We start from the raw sequence: 17997 nt of genomic DNA, 5'->3' as shown, positions 1-17997 counted from the left end.
ACCCTAACTTACATGCACAACTCACCTAACATCTTGATCTTGTCTGCCATTACCTCATCTGAGCCTGCAGCTTTCCATGACTTCACTTTCCTTACAGATGTTCTTACTTTGTAACTTCCCAAAAGCCCATCCTACATCACCTACCTGCTGTCTTTTTCCTTCCCATCTAACATACACTTTCTTACTCAACTCCTTCCTCTTCTCTCCCTTATCTCTACCACCGGCCAACCTCCTTTGTACTAACATCCTCCCTTAATGCTAAGGTATCATATGCTAACTATCCTTCTGCTACCTTCCTACCTGCCCTCCTCTGCTCACAGGAATCCCTTACCCAGTTTCACTCCTACCTCTTCTACACTTACCTATTTTTCTCCCTCATCATGTACACTCACCCTACCACTTTGTAATGTCCCCAAGCTGACCTTCCTGAGCCTTGCATCCAAATCTTTATTTCCTAACATTGTCATTGCATGATCTAACAGTATGAGCTTCTGAATCTTACCCCTGAGTACTACTGTGACACTGCCAGCCCAGGTGTCTGGAATTTTGTAAATAATTCTATGTCATTTGTGAATATTGATATGATTGATACAGAACTGTATGTTATGTACTGAGCTTCAAGAATGTAACCACAGCATACCCTGCTGGAACATAGAAGATTAACCTGCAAATCTTCAAGAAAATAAGTTGAAATTAAATGCATCATGATGTGCTATAACAGTTAGTTTCATTGCAGCAAAAAGACAGGATATATAGAGCTAAAAGTTTTTTTCTATTGTCTTGGAGAGAAGTATTTACTATGTTTAAAATGGAAAGTGCTTTATTGCTCTGTGACTTCCTAGCAAGCTGCACATCTGAGAGATATGTACTTCTCACACAGAGATGTTAAAATTCTGTTAGTGTCTGTTAGCCTGGGAACTGAAGGCATGTGACAAAGAGTGATGTCATCCAAGCTGACCCAGCAGTGATATGTGATGTTAATTTAAGAACTCTCTCAGAGAGAGAAAAACTGTGCATTTTTTATCTTGTCTTAGACCTAGAAACACCCACTCAGCACTTCTGCCTGTGTGTTGTCTGTAAGTAAGATTTAGGCATAGTATTTCTTTTAAAGATAATAGGAATATAGTAAAGATTAGTTTAGATGTTTTCTGTATTCAGTTGAGACTGCCCTGCAATGTTGTTTTAAAATATTTCCTGTGATTCTGAACTCTACAGTTAATGTGGTGTTTGAGTATTGTCTTGTTGTTTTATTATTTATTATTAAATATATTTAAACCCATCTTTGTGGCTGATATTTGTGAGACATATTTAAGCTCTTAGAGTACTTGCATATGTATTTGGTGACATTATACAAGCCACCCCTAAATAGCATTGGTCTTGGTCACACTTACCATTTGGTTAAGATTAACATTACACAGTAGGATTGGTCACCCTTTGTAAGGTTGTAAGGGCCTTTATAGTAGATAAGTACAGCTTGGTGGCAGTCATAACTACCTTAGTCTGGGCAGAAGAGGGCATAGCTAGTAAACCTGTGCCAGCCTTCCTCATGTGTGTGCATGTTTGTATATAAATCAAATCTTAAAGTGTGTGTGTGTGTGTGTGTGTGTGTGTGTGTGTGTGTGTGTGTGTGTGTGTGTGTGTGTGTGTGTGTGTAAGCTACTTGGGCAGGGGCATGAAGCACTGCTTGGACAGAGAGGGTGCTGTAGGTCTTGGCTTGACCCCTCAGCTGTGATCTTAACTCTATAGCTGTGCCAGTGGGGAGTCTTATTGGGGATCTGGAGAAAGAGTGAGAAACCAGCCCCAGACTGACTGTGATCTCTGTGTGCTCTTAAGGGAAAGTGTACTTTACTGTGTGTGTGTACTTGTCATCCTCCCATTGTGTACATCTAGCACTGTTGCCAGTGGTGAGGGTTGAGGCTCCTTGATTACTGGGCCAGTGCAGGGGTGTCACAACTACTGTGTGTTGTGCCAGGTACATTAGCTAGTCTTTCAGTTCTGCCTGATGAAGATTCCATGCCAGCTCATTAAATGCTTGCTGAATTTTATTTAGGAATAAGAAGAAATTCTCATCCAGCATAAATACATAGCCATGATGGAAAACACCCCCTACTCTCATAGTCAATATCCAGAAATATTTCCTTGATTAGAAAAAAATGCTTGGAGCTATCTTCTTAATAGGTCTCCTCTCTATCTGTCAACCCTTTCAGTTAATACTTCTAAATCTGCTGACTAGCCTGGCACCTTATTATTTATTACCTTCAGTTGCTTTTTAAGGTCCAGGCCCCAACAGCGTCCGCCAGGCTGATCTGGAGATTCTCCCAATGATTATATTTTTTACATCATTAATACTGACTGTTGTGCATTCACTGCTCCCTTACAGCTGACAAGTGCCCCCCCCCCATGTAGTTTGTTGCACTCTTCTCCAACTTTAACCAGGTTAATTCTAAATGCATTCTTTGGTATTGCTGCTGCCTTCTCACTAAGGATTACAGCTTTGCCCGCAGGCCTGCTATGTGTGTGGAGAGATTTTTTAAAAAATTCCTCTGCTGTAATGCCAGCACCCAGGGCCATTTTTTCTAACACCACCTCAGAGTGGAATGCTACATACAATCCCCACTCTTCTGAACTTAATTTCACACAATTTAATTTTCACATACCCGACTTTGGGCAGGAAAAGCTTCACTGTCTGATGGCTATATTGGACTTGGCTCATGAGTGTAGATGCTTATCTTTATTATCATAATGTGCAGATGATTATATCTGGCCCCAGAGGCTACCAAGCTAAAGTAATTAAAAGGTTTCTTTCTCCAAGGATGCTGGAAGGAAAACCAGGTGACTTTTTTCTTTCTGCTGCATATGTTCCATGCAGACTAAAATTGTTTAGCTGTTGATTAGATATAGTAGATGAACTTTTAGTTGTAGTCTTACAAAATAGTGTGTGACATCGTTGGCTGATACTCTCTGGTGCAACAAATCTGTATTTGCAGTGCCCAGTTACAGAAATTAGAAGACATTGTAGTGATATTTCTGTATGCTTATCATCAGCTCTCCCATGATTAGTCAACCTATTCACCTAGTTCCACTAACTTACACTTTCCTAATCCTCAACCCCTTTCATCCTCTCTCCCTTATCTCTGCTCATTTATCTCCACTTGGCAGCCTGTCAGAGACCCTGTCATCAGGCAGCTTTCAGGGTTTCCTAGTTAATGGCCTAAGCCCCCCTCCCCAGCTGGTGACTTGCTTACTGAATTGTACATGAGTCTCTTCTGACTACTCCTTCATGGGTCCATGAATATTCACTCACACAGCTCCTGGAAGGCTTCTTCACATCGTAGCTTGGCAGAACTAAATGGGCATTCCTGGCCCATCTTTTATGTGCCAAGAGTTGGCACTAAAACAAGCCATGAGAGCAAAATGGTTTCTAAGAGATTCTATTTACATAATTTGTATTGTTCTAACTTATTGTGCAAGACTACATATGAATAAGAAACAGTGAAGCCTTTCTCAGATCCACCATTGGAACCACACTGCAGATTCCTGTTACCCAACATGTAAATACATAATTCCTATAATGAATGAATGGACAAATGTATCCATTGGAATGGAGTTAGTTACTCAAAGTGTTGATAGAATACTTCAACGGTGTCGAATAGCTGGTAATAACAGGAAATGTCACTTGACATCAACGTAAAAAAGATAAAAGCAATTTACATGGCCATGATGGTCTTCCTGGACAATTTTCATCTAGGAAGTCTTCAAATGAATGCAGGTAAAGCTACAACATAAACAGGATAGTAAGGGGCCTCATACTTACAAGTGTGTAGAGAAACATCCAAATATGGGACTAGGCATTACCATTCAACCTTTATATCTCAGCAGGACATACTCTAGCTTTATAGAATCAGTTGTAGAAACCTTAGGCAGAAAGATAATTTTGGCACATAGAACCAGCGGGACATCGTACAAAAGTGGGGCATCCCAGAAGCAGACCTGTTCTATGCTGCACAACAGTTATGTCATAGGGTTTGCTCCCTCAGTCATTATCATTATGACACAAATGCTTTTTCCTTTCAGTGTATTCAGACCTTAATATATCCCTTTCCTCTATTTTCAGTGATTCATGTGGTACTGTTCAAAGCAAAACAAGGCAAGGCCAGTCTGGCCCTAGTAGGTGTCTCCTGGGCACAACAGCCTGATTACAGTCTTACATTTCAGTTTCTAACCTCCAAATCTGTCAACATGCAGACAGAATTTTGAGTTTATGCGCCAGTTTATTTTCGACTCATGTTTTACATTTCTTAAAGAAAACTATGAAATCTAATATCAGAAAGTCTCGACATTCAAAAGAGGAAGAAACTTGTCTTCTGGACTAAAAAGTTTGGAGCCTTTATGTTGTCATAGAAATCAAGCTTATTAGAGTATCTGAATTATTTATTTGATTCAGTCTTGGCTTATTTATCAAAGCATGTCTCTGCAATGGCTGCTTTCCAATGACTAAGATAACCCCTCCTCCTAACATCCCTCACTCCTCAGAAAATATTGCTACCTCATTCAACACACACCTCACACAAACCATAGTATCACTAGCTAAACAACACAACCCCCCTCCCCTCCAACCCACACCTTCAACTAGTAATCTCCCCACTGCCTTCTCTTTTTCTCCTGTACCTACCTCCAACATAAAAAAACTCTTAACTAAACTTAAGCCCACCAAATTAGCAGCAGACAACCTCCCAAGTGAATACCTGCAAATCGCAGCTGATGCTCTGGACTACCCAGTATCCATCTCGATTAACCAATCTCTGTCAGAAAGTTACGTTCCCACACTGTGGAAAGTATCACATATAATTCCCCTCCACAATGGCAGACCCTCCACAGAACTAACCAATTACTGCCCCATAGCTATTCTCTCTCCACTCTCCAAAATACTAGAGAGATGCATACACTCTCAGGTCTCAGACTACCTCCTTACTAACAACCTCCTTTAAAATACTCAGCATGGTTTCCGACCAAACCATTGCACCACCACTGCCTTACTCTCCTTTACTAACACTATCCTTCAGCATAAAAACAATGGCTATCTCTCCTCTGCTACTTTCCTAGACCTATCTAAAGCATTCGACATGGTCCCACACAAACAACTCATCTCTGTCTTCAATAACCTATCCTTCTCTCAATCAGTCACCAACTGGTTTTAAAGTTACCTGTCTGACCGACAACAATCCGTTGTATGGCAGAATGACATATCTCCCCAACTACCTGTCTCCATAGGGATTCCCCAAGGTTCCATCCTTGGACCCCTACTCTTCCCTGTTTTCACCAATAATCTAGCCTCTGCCACCAAACATGGCACACTCATACAACACACAGATGACTCAACCATCATCTGCTCAGCCCAGTTCCTACCCAAACTGCAAAAAGTCATACAGGAAGCCTTTTCCTCTGTTGAAACTTGGTTATCCAATGCCCAATTAATACTCAACCCAAACAAAACTAAACTACTCATCTTCCAACCCACCAAACATACTCAAAACAACTCTCACTTTAACATCACAGCAAAAGACAACACCACTATATACCCAACTGAACACACCAAATTGCTAGGAGGGGAAATAGACAATAAACTAAAATTTGACATTCACATATCCATGACCATAAAAAAAGTCCACAAAAAACTAGGAGCGTTATACAGAAATAAGCAACTTCTCACCAAAGCAGCAAAGATTTCAATAACAAATTCCCACCTTATCTCCACCCTACTTTATGCCTCTCCAATATATACCAACCTAAGGCAATGCGATCTAAACAAGCCAGAGACTTGCTACAACAAAATTGCCAAATTCGTCACAGGGGCATTCTACCGTGGTCACCACTGTCTCTCACTTGCTGAACGGGGCTGGCTTGAACTCCCTCACCTCCTTCAATGGTATCAACTCTCACTCACCCACAAACTAGTAAACCATCCACTAAATGTCCCATCCCTCCAGAATCTACTCCAACCCTATCGCACCACCAGACCACTAAGATCCAGCAACAAAAATCACTTGCAGATCACTAAAGCCAATAACTCTGCTGGTGAAGCACTATTCTCTTGCACCATAGCCAAATTATAGAACTCCCTCCCACCCACAATTACCTCCATACCATCATGCACCCACTTCAAAACTTTACTAAAAGCGCACCTAAAAACATGCTGGCTATGTCCTTGCAACTCCCACTCTAAAATCACTCACCCCATCCATCCACTACCTTTCTTTCCACTCCACTAACTACCTTGATTATAGCAAGCTCAGATGCTCATAAGCCTAGTACTTATTATACAGCAGGAACTTCTTATTGTAACATTTGTTAATGTCTGTTATGTACTTCACAGATAAAGATTCTAGTTGTCTACTGATGTACTATGTTCTTCATCTGTAAATATGTTGTAAGTAATTGCTATGTTATATTGTTAATCGCTATGTAATCCAATGTAACTACTGTCTGTTTATTTTAACTGTGGAGCTTTTCTCCCCGGGCCACCGCTGAAAATGGACCTACTTCCAGTCGGACACTCCCGGTCAACAAATGTAAATAAGTAAATAAATAAATAAACACCTCATCCATCTATTAATGTTTTCCTAAAACCAGTTCTTCATTTAATGCTATCAAGAAAGCATATCTCTCTGCTGTGAGATTTGAACTTTACTTTGGAGGAGCTGCTTTAATTCCTTTGAATTGGCAGATTTACTGGATTTTAAAATCATTTTCATAAAAAGCTCTTACCTCTGGTGGAAGGATTTAAATTACAAGCTCTCATGTGTAAACAACTTACTTATCATTTCATAATGAGAGGGTGTCCATTAAAGACAAATTTGTCTTTCATGCCAAAGGTTGTATCATAAGTACTTTGAATCAATGTGTACAACTATTGGTCTTTTACTCAAACTGTCAGAATGAGGGAAAATGTCTACCTATGTCAGAATGTGCATAGACAGCACAGTCATTACAGTGGGAAAACTAAAGAATCCAGATAAAAAATATCCACTTTTTGGATATTTTCCAGAAATGGAATTAAACAGTACCAGGCAATAAACAGTCTTTATCTAAATGATTTATTCACTGTATTACTTTTAGATGGAAGTATTACAAACTTGTGCAAGGCAAAATAACATGTCATTCCACTAGAATATCACTTAACAGCAGCGTATTTAACAAATGTTTATGCAGAAGACATGTTAGAAGCTGCCACATGGACTGTTGCATGCATGTTCAGGAATCATAACACGTTAGAAGTACAGTCCACCAGCAGGACAGGTTTTGCACAGACATTCTCCAGAAGCTCCAGGCTGCCTGTTTTCCATTGGTAGGTAAAACTGCTTGGGAATGTACTGAAATGTTTCACTTTACTGTTAACAGCAACCCTCCCCAAATTTGATTCTGCAGTTGCATATGAAGTGCTTACCATATTAATAAATTGTTGAGGAGTGGTCACTATAACAGTAAAGCAATCCTCCTTCCATCTTTACCTTAATTGTTTCCATCAGGTACCAGGCATAAGGTCGATGCTTTCGTGATCTGCACTCTGACTGGTAGTCACTAATGAGCACTTCCAGGGTCACTGCTGCAAAGGTTATGACAGCATTACTTTGGGGATTCTTTTGGATAAATAGACACAAGTTTGCACTGTTACCATGTACAGCCTGCCTGATTTAGGGGTTCAGTACTAATGGGTGCTTGAAAAGGGAGAAATGAACTTTTAAGTGTGTCTACTGAAAGGAGTTTATGGCTAGGCAGCTTATGGTTCTTGTGATTGCTTGCCTGTCGTTGTTCCTGTGTTCCAAGATAGTGCAGTCTTAGACTTGGTATATATAAGCAGCAGAAGGTGTGAGGGGGAGTGACCCTCTTATTGGGGTACAGAGGGGCTTGCTTCCTGTAAGAATGCATTTTACAGTGATTTTCTAAACCTGACAGTGGATTGCAGTCAAATGGTTCTCACAGCCTGTGGTCATTGTTCTGTAAATCAATAACAATTCTGTCGGACTTTCATGAGGTGACCATTTCCCTCTCTTTAGTTGATGAATAAGTTAAAACTGTTAGATAAATAAAGCAGTTGTTGCTACATTCATAGTTGCAAACTATATTAAACGTAAGAAATTGCCTTTTAGTGAAGTGTTAAAAAAGTGCTACAAGAAAAGGAAAGAAGGTGCCAAGAATATGTTTACATCTGATACACTGAATTGAATTAATCAAGCTCTAAAAGGTATGGGTTCTAATATTTAATTAGGTATTTAGAGAAACATATAACATTAACTAATAATCATCTACTGCATTTGAAAGAGTTATTACTAATGGATGGATACAAAGGCATCTATAATAGATAGGAAATGAAGTCTGGCAGTTGGCTTAGAGGATTAAAGAGTTCTTACCAAGCTGTTTCCTGTGGTCCAGTGGTCCAAGTTTTGATTCTCTCATCACCTATGGCAGTCAGTTAACCAGATACTACTCCTGGGTTGATTCTGAAAAGGGTTCATGGAGACACTGATCTGCCCTTTCCATATAGGCAAACTTCTGCTTAACTCCTTCCAATAAGGGAACTTCAACTTGTTTCATAGTTTCATAGTTTCATAGTAGTGTACTAGGCTATCTGCCCGGGGGCATTTATAAGCCTAGCCAACAGTGATGTGGCTTTACGCCACCCCATACTATATAGTTGCGCCTCTCTAGTAGTGACACATGTGGGACCCCATTATTTAGTAAACTATACCTCTGTCTAGTAGTGACACTGAGGTGACTCCTGGGGTAAACTTGCGATCTCCCATCCATGCATCGAGATTTTTCTTGAACAGTGCCAATGAAGGGCTCTGTCTCACATGAACTGGGATTTTGTTCCAGAGTATGGGTAACCTCTGTGTTATGAATCTATCCCTCCAGCATGTCCTATTCATATTTGTGCAGAGGTTGAAATCTTTAGCTCGTGTGGTTCTGGTGGATTTGGATTTTTGAGATGGAGCATGTCCATCAATTCCTGGTTGGACATGGCCCTGTATGTTAGGCACAAATCACCTCTGAGCAGGCGGTATGCTACTGAATAGAGCTGGAGTTTCTTTAATCTAGCTGGATAAGGCACGTGTTTGAGACCTATGATCCTCTTGGTGAGGTACTTCTGGGGTCTTTCCAGTTGTTGCATGTGCCGGGTGAGATACATCCCAAATGGAGCATTATATTCAATCATGGGCCTGACAAGGGAGGAATATAGAGGTACAATGACCTCCTTTGATCTGGATGAGAATCCCTTCATGATGAGATGGGCAAGGTAGAATGTCTTTCTGACCACTTTGGCAACATGGTTGTCAAAGGAGAGGTCACTATCGACTTGAGTCCCCAGGTCTCTGATTACTTCTTCCGTATTCAGTGGGTTATTGTCTACGTGATAATTTGTGGGTACTTTGTTTTTCCCAAAGGGGATGACTATACATTTTTGGCGTTAAGTTTGAGGCCATGATTCCGGCACCAGTTGTCCGTTTCAGTGAGACCTTTCTGTAGGATATGTGTGTCAGCAGGTGAATCAACTATGGCACCCAGTTTGCAGTCATCTGCAAACTTTGTCAGCCATAATCCTTCCATATTTGCTTTCACATCTGAGAAGTAAATGCCGAATAGGAGTGGACCCAAGACTGAGCCCTGTGGGACACCACTTGTGACTGGTTTTGAGTCTGACATGGCTCCAGCAATTTTAACCTTATGGGTTCTGTTTTTTAGCCAGTTTGCTACCCATCTTGTGACATATGGATTTACATTTAGGCTGCTGAGCTTGTCAATGATGCCAGAGTGTGGTATCGTGTCAAAGGCCTTAGCCAAGTCCAAGTAGGCAGTGTGGACAGCCTTGCCCTCATTGATGGCACTAGTGACTGTCTCGAAGAAGTCAACCAGGTTTAAGAGGCAGGATCTGCCTTTTACAAAACCGAACTGTGTGGGATCAAGGGTCTGCAGATCCCCAATGTCGCCATTTATGAGTTCCATGATGATTCTTTCCATAGCCTTACAGACCAGGCTGGTCAAACTTATGGGGCGGTAGTTACCAGGGTCAGTAGAATTTCCCCCTTTGTGGAGTGGGACCACTGTTGCTGTGCACCAGTGTTCAGGTACATATCCTGTAGTGAGGCTAAGATTGAATAGAGTTCTTAGGGGCGGGTTTAGTTCATCTTGAAGTTCACGTAACACGCAACCGGGATACCATCGGGTCCCATAGATGCTGTGTTTTTTGCCTTGTTAAGTGCTGATTTCACCTGTATGTCTGTGATGACAGGTAGGTTACATTCAGCAGGGATAATTACTTCATCTTTAGGGGGTGAGGGAGGGAGAAATTTGCACTGAACCTATCTGCCAGAATATTGGCAATGTCGGTAGGGTCAGTGAATTTTTGTCATTGTGTACTAGCTCAGAGCATATCTGAGAATTCCCTCCCAAGGTTCTGACATAATTGAAGAAGGCCTTGTGATTGTCTTTGGTATCCTTGGCAATCTTTTCTCAAAGTTTGCTTTAGATGTTTTATGAGAGAACGTAGTTTTTACTTGTGCTGATCAGGGAAGCCTTTCCCTTGTGGGATTTGGCTTTGTCCTGCAGTAGCTTCCTTCTTTGTTGTACAGTTTGTTTATAGCCGGGTCCACCAAACCGGGCGTTTTCCTTGGTGGAGAGGGTCTTGGTTTTAGTTGGGATTGCTTGATCCATGCATTCTTGGAGATGTCCGTAGAAGGCTTTTGTGAAGGATTCAGCATTTTGGGATGTGGTTTCCATTAACCCAGTAGGCTTAAAGGATATCATTTCTGACTTGAGGAGCGCAAAGTCAGCTTTTGAAAAGTTTTTCACTGTAGTCTTTTGTTCTGGGGTGGGGTGGGATATGTACATCCAACGTGATCAGTTTATGATCAGATCTTACTAGTGAGGGGTTTATATCCAAAAGGAGCATTTGGACCCCATGTTTGTGATAATCAGGTCAAGTATATTATCTCTCCTCGTAGGAGAAGTGACCAGTTGCTCCATAGCATTTGAGTTTATGAATTCCAGGAATCTTTGGGCTAGGATGTTAGGGCTAGAATAGTGGGCCCAGTCTATGTTGGGGTAGTTGAAGTCACCCAATATGATGGTGTTTGGTGTGACATTCATATCCTCCAGTGTTTTCAGGAATGCTTGATGGGATTCCTGGGATTGGGAGGGAGTTCTATAACATGCGACCAGTTGTATGGCAGTTTTGCCTATGGTGAGTAAAACTTGTATGGTTTCTGATGCTTCATGGGTAGCCACCAATCGAGAGGTGTAGGTGTCCTTTATGAAAATGGACACTCCCTTTGTGGTTCGGCCTGGAACTTGAGGTCAGCATGATATGAGGTATAGCCTGGTAGCGCTGGAGTGCTCTCAGGAGCCTTGAACCAGGTTTCGATTACTGCACAGACATCGATGTTCTCCATACTGAGAAGTGCTTCGAGTGCCTGCATCTTGAGATTTAGACTTCTGGCGTTGAGCAGCATTACCCTTAATTTTTTCCATTTTTGTTTTTTATGGAGGTTGATTTGTCCTTTGAGCATTGCCTAAAAAAGGCACTATGGGGGTGGCAAGAGCCTTGGCCAGTATCCGGAAGCCCAGTGGTGACAGGTGCAAGCCATCCCTTGCGAAGCAACGTGGCTTGTCCAGCATGTCATCCCAGGCTGACAGACATTGGATCCCCCTAGAATGACACCAGTGATTAAGCCAATTGTTAAAACTGAGTAGGTAATGTAATAAAAGATGATGTCATACTAGGTTTGAGTATTATCATTTATGTCTGCTGCACAGTACGTACACCAGCACATAGCTGTGGATAGGTCTTCTTCAGTGTTTCAATGTTTGTTATCCAACCCAGATATCAAATGCAGGTTTGCTATGGCTGACCTACCTGGTAAAACATTATGTAGATGGCTGTCCACATAAACATCTTTGTGAAATGTGAGTTCTTTCTGAATGTCTCCTTCACCCACCAGAATGTGAAGCAAAGCACCTATGGCCCCAAAAGTATCTGTTTAACTCTCAAAGTGTGCATCCAATCTTCCCATTTTTGTTCTTATAAATATGATACAGGAAAGCTGTTATGTCAGTATTCAGTTTATGGTTTCTTATGAAATGTTTCACAGACCAAGGATCTTTACTAGCATCTGCTGTTCTAGGAAACAGGTTTCTGCTCTCCACTTTCTCAGTGTGCACCTACCTGCCTCTGCTCTTCCAGTTTCTCAGTGTGCACCTACCTGCCTCTGCTGTCTGATATCTCAGTGTACACATCCCTGCATCTGCTCTCCAGTTTCTCACTGTGCACCTACCTGCCTCTGCTGTGTGATATCTCAGTGTACACGTCCTTGCCTCTGCTCTTCCAGTTTCTCAGTGTGCACCTTCCTGGATGACTTTCAGTCTTTACTGTGATGCCACTAATTTCCATATGAATGGTACATGGCATTTTTGTTGGGTCTTTGCATTCTACCATTTTCCATCTGTAGCTTGACAGCTGTGAGTGTTTCTGTCTTGCTAAGTTTGCTTTCCTGGGCTACATGCCTGCTTTTTATTTCATGAATTTTGGCCTTTCGACATTAGCAGAAACACCATCAATTGTTGCCGCACCTCTAGACCCCAGTAGCATGGCCTCTTATCTGTTTGCTGTTCTTTAACTTCTTCCAGCTGTTTTGGGATGCTGTTATATTTTACCAAGGTCACATCTTTATCCAGCAGCATGACCTGTTAAGTTTGTTTGCCATCATTTAACTGCTTCCAAGCATATTGCCAAGCTCATAGCTTCTCCCAAGGTCAGATCTGTATTCAGTTGCATTTTTTTCTTACACTATAGTGGTCCTTAATCTGTTCACTTAGTGGTTGTGGATTAGCTCATCACACAGTGGGCTCTAACTCCAATTTTCGGCCAACATGTACAATGAAGTGACAAATGTGTAAGCTGCTTATTCGATTAGCTTCCCTCTCTGATTGAATTTCAAATAAATCATATTACTTGGGGGAATGAAAAATATTACAAAGGCATCTTTTACACCATTGCATTTTCTTCCCTTTAACATTATTTAAAGTCATACTCTATCTCCCATGGATTATATTAATGTATTCACGTGACTTTAAAGGTCACATGCAGTTTACTTGCCAGAAGAAATTGTTTCGACTTTGCATATTTCTGCTTGTTTCCCAAATCTGAAAGGTTGTAGGTGTTCTGTGATGAATGTGGCTCCTGGTGACACTCTAACATGCTTTTGGCAGCTGCCTTTTTAATCTTGCTACTGCCCAGTTCTTGGTACTGTCTCATTTGCTCTCTGCCTTTGCTTAACCCCAGCAGGTCCTCAGTAAAATACCCTTCCTCCATCTAGTCTGGCGTTTCTGAATATGCTGTATGGTGGGAAAACCGTTTTAAGAATAATCCCTGACAGATTTTTTTTCTTATTGAGGTTAAACCCTCATCTGCATTCATTTCTTCTAACAAAGGTAGTTGGTGTTTATGGTAATAGACTTTGTAATGAGATCAGCTTTTTTTCCAGCCCAGGAATGTTTACACCTAATGAAAGAGTAACTGCTCTTTTTTTGTCATTTACAGTCAAATGAAACAAAGTTTCCATATTTGGAAAATGCATTAAAAGCACGCAGAGCTCCTGCTGACTACGACTAAAGGATAACTTGTTGCTACGCATGAAGAGACGTATTGAGAATGAAAACAAAAATCAGTGGTGAATGAATCTGCCCTGTAAAGGGCAAAACTTGAAATGCACCGCTTGTTGCATTCTGTACAAATATCTTGTTGGTGCACAATAAATGCAGCTTTGCAACTTATCTAAAATACTGTAGCATGCGTTTTTTACCTTCAGTTCACATGTAAAATAATTTATTCAATTATTATCCACAGGTTTGTTTCACATGTCACGTTGTTGAGTCTTATACTCTCAGATTTTCTTTGAGACACTGATAAACAAGAGCTCCTCAGTACATCTGTATTAACTTTCCAAGTGGTAGTTAAAGAAGCCACTACGTTTTAGAATATAAAGAAGACACATTAATGAAATACAAGGCCATTAATGTCTGGAGAAATTGGTAAGAGAAAAGTTAGACAAAATATTGTTCAGTACTGAATACATGGGCCCTGACTCAGAGACAGACCCAGCTGAGACTTGTAAGGTTATGGCAAAAGGGGCTTGTTAGCTCATTCGCTGAAACTAGCACTTAAGGAATACATTAGCAGTAATGAGGAAAGACATGATTATCAACTAATTTGCCTGTCTCTGAATCTCTTGCTGATTACCTTAAGTGCTAACAAGCCCTGTTCTGCTGTCCTTGTGGTAATCAGTGATGGTTGTCAGCATAGGCACCTGCATCATCCATTTACACACACACACACACACACACACACACACACACACACACACACACACACACACACACACACACACACACACACACACATATGCATGCACACACACACACACACACACACACACACACACAGACACAGACGCACGCACGCACACAGGCACGCATATGCATACACACACACATGCACGCACACACATGCATGCACACACACACACTCACACACACACACACACACACACACACATACACACATATATACATGCACACACACATACGCACGCACATACACACACACATATGCACGCACGCAAACACACACACACATATGCATGCACACACACACACGCACACACACAAGCACACACACACACACACACACACACACACACACACACACACACACACACACACACACACACACACACACACACACACACACACACCAAGCACATGCAGACACACAAACATGGATGCACTGGCCTACCTCTCCCCAAGTTTAAACAATGTCCCTGATGTTGCCTCTTATTTTCTCCCCATCTTTTGTAAAACACAAATGATTATAGTCAGTCAGTAATGTCAATCATTAGAGTTTTGTTATTACTTTTTGTTCAGAAAATGCATTAAGATACAGGACCTGTTGCTCTATTAATTCTTTAAGTGGATTAGAGGAATATATATGAAGACTCCATGGTATCAGTGCCCCTCTTGCCCCAGCATTGTCCAGATGTCTTTAGTAAATTATCAGTTAAGGCATAGGCACACATACGTTAATAAAAAAAGAACTCAAAACCATATTAACGTTTTCCATTTACATACATTATACATTGCATATGTTTTCTTTTTTCCTTATAAAGGCTGTCATTCAGCCCAATATTACACAAATTGCTCAAATGCTGCTTCCCTTAAACCTCACTCTTCCTCCTGATTATTCTGCATGTACTGTTCCCATAAATTGACCACGGTGGTGGTGCTGCGGTAGCGTTGTCACCTCACAGTAAGAAGCTGTCCGGTTCGATTCTCAGCTAGAGCGTCTTCTGCGTGGAGACATGCATGAATGGACGTACCTTCATCGAAGGCTGTGCGTCAGGCCTGGCAAGCCGGTATGTAAAAATCAACTGCCAATCATTAGCGGACCGGAGTTCCGCTGTGGCGACCCCTAACCGGGAAAAGCCAAAAGACACAAACAAACAAACTGTTCCCATAAATTCCATTTATTTCTAAGTAATTTGCTGCTGTGATACTTCTGACAGAGTACTCTGTAGGGAATTTTTAAAATCGGCCAACTCATTACACTCACAAAAAACATCTTCCTTCCCGTTACTTCTTTCTTCCTCATCACATCTCCACGATTTAATATCTACTTAAGGAAAGATTATTTGCAGCCTGTTTGGGGAATGAAAATACCTATGTAAACAATTCTAAACAAAGATCCTAAAACGTCTGCACTTTGTTGTTCACATGGGAGCCATGCATATGTCCTCCCATTATTCTCTTGTAAATTGATTTTTCCAGTTTCTCTTAGCAATGTTTTCTAGCCTCCTCTGATTGATTTCCATAGTTGTCATGCAATATTTTATACGTCTTATTAATTATCCCTTATGTAAAACATCTTCTGTTCTAGATTTGACTAAAACCTCTGCCAGAACAGGTCCTTTGCTTGCTTGCTATCCCTTTCTCTTTGCCTATTCTCTGATATTAATCCCTGATAGAGAAGGCAGTCTCTAGCCTGCCTTCCAAACATCGTCTTAGCCTCATCTCATGCTAGTACTTTTCCCTCTCTATTTATTTGCTCCCAGCACCTTGGTTCCTTTGACAGTTCTCTCCATTAAATTCCAGTCCATTCTTGCCTATTTTCTGTATCCTTACTTGTAGACATCCCTATGGGCAAAATCTCCATTATTCATTCATCTGTTGGCTTAGTTCTTAAAATAATATTCTGCACAGTTGCTACATTTCTTAAGGAGCTGCATCCCAAATCCCACCATCTACTTATGTCTTGAACTTTATCATCACCCCTTTCCACTTTGAATTAAAGGGATTGTCCAAAGGTCTTGAGTACGGGCCTCGTATGTTACAGACCCTCACAGTCAGTCAATGAAGCCAGACATGTGAACTCTATGCTTCTTATTGTTCTGGATGCAAGACCTGTAGCTCTATGAATGATTTTGATATGGCAGAAAAGCAAAAGGGGACATCTGGCTTCAAACAGTGTCAGGATTGTGGCAGAAAGATGCCCAGTTCTGATGGGCATCTTTCTTGCATGTACTGTTTGGGTGCCCCTCATTTGGACATAACTTATAAAATTTGCCAGGGCTTTAGTGCCCATACTTTATCAGAGAGGCACAATAAGCTTATCTTAAAAGGCTTGCTAAAATGTCCCCTCAGTGAAGCCCTAAGGCTGAGGCTTCAAAATTTCTGAGGCCAGTTGTTAAGAAAAGAAGCCACTCTGTGCCGACCTTTCCTTCGGCACATGAAGCAAAGTCCCAAAAGCCACAGGTTCCGACAGTATCTTTAGAACTGAAAGCCAAAGTACCAAAAATATCAGTATTGTCATCTTTGGCATTGAAAGTGACTCAATCTACATTGGTGTCATTGGTCAGTGAACTGATTCAAACCTTTTTGGCACTGACCACCGCTTTGGTGCCGACGACCTCTTCGGCACCGACAATAGTTTCTGCACCACCACTACTTTTCTCTCATTTGGTTCCAGCTTCCCCTCCCACAAAACAGTGTATGGTGCCAAAAGTTGATCCAGTAATAATTCCCATGACTAGATATTCCCCTTCAGTACACCCATTCTTGGGTCAACAACCAAGCCCTTTTCTGGATATGCCTGAGTCCCCTTCAGGAATGTCGATCCATTCCTCTTTGGCCCTTTCAGAGCTATTGCACACCCAGAACCATGGTTTGGCTGTTGGTTCCAAGATCCTTGGAACAGTTCTGGTTGTTTCCACTGTGCCGTCTATGGCTCTAGGAGCCATGGCAGTTTTGATCCCTCTCTTGACTCCTGCTCTGGGTGACAGCTTGTCAGAGCAGGGTATGACCCCAGTTCCGAGGTTGTCTTTCTTGGTTCTGGGCTGCCATCCCTCTTCAGCCAGGCCTGCCTTCCAGATTATGGAGAGAGTTTTGGCCTCAGCAGTCTCCCAGCTGGCTCCATTCTCATCAGAGTGCCATATTTTCATTTCCTCTGGTTTACAGCTGTCACAATCTACTACATCTGGACAGCAGACACAAGAGCTGCAAGACACTCTGGTTCAGGGTCCCCCTCTTTGAAGTCCTCCTCATAACCTCCCTCTAAGGAGCTACCAAGTAAGAGGACATGCAAGAGTAAGCACCTAGATTATCTAGAAGAATCAGTCACTGAAGACACAGATTACGATAATGGGGAAGGTTCCCCACGATCACCCCCAGAAGATGTCTCCTTTGGAGACATCCTGGAAATACTAAAACAGAGGGGTGATTGAAATCCCTCTAACCCATCCACTGAGGAATCTGTGTTCTTGCAAGCTTTTCATGCTTGGCCATTTACTTCTTGGGTGACCCCATCCGCTGGCGACCTAGTTAAGTTGATCATTCAGTGAGTATGGAAGGCTCCTGACTCCATAGAGCCGATTCCCCAGAGACCAGATAAGA

At 41.6% G+C, this 17997-nt stretch overlaps 1 protein-coding gene across 2 annotated transcripts in view; it reads left to right on the top strand.

Moving 5' to 3' along the window:
- The window catches only part of LOC122808648, a 360612-nt gene extending 346797 nt beyond the window's left edge, over positions 1-13815 (top strand). For both annotated transcript variants that reach the window (XM_044079618.1, XM_044079617.1), the window contains exon 7: positions 13595-13815. In XM_044079618.1, the coding sequence (XP_043935553.1) occupies positions 13595-13666 (72 nt within the window). In that variant the 3' untranslated portion in view covers positions 13667-13815. The remainder of the gene's footprint in view (positions 1-13594) is intronic.
- Positions 13816-17997: the final 4182 nt, after the last annotated feature.

The sequence above is a fragment of the Protopterus annectens genome, chromosome 8.part0, assembly GCF_019279795.1.
Source record: "Protopterus annectens isolate FY-2018-M chromosome 8.part0, PAN1.0, whole genome shotgun sequence".
In the NCBI taxonomy this organism is placed as follows: Eukaryota; Metazoa; Chordata; order Ceratodontiformes; family Protopteridae; genus Protopterus; species Protopterus annectens.
Note: the sequence above shows the minus strand (reverse complement) of the source record. Positions and strands in the feature narration are given on the sequence as shown.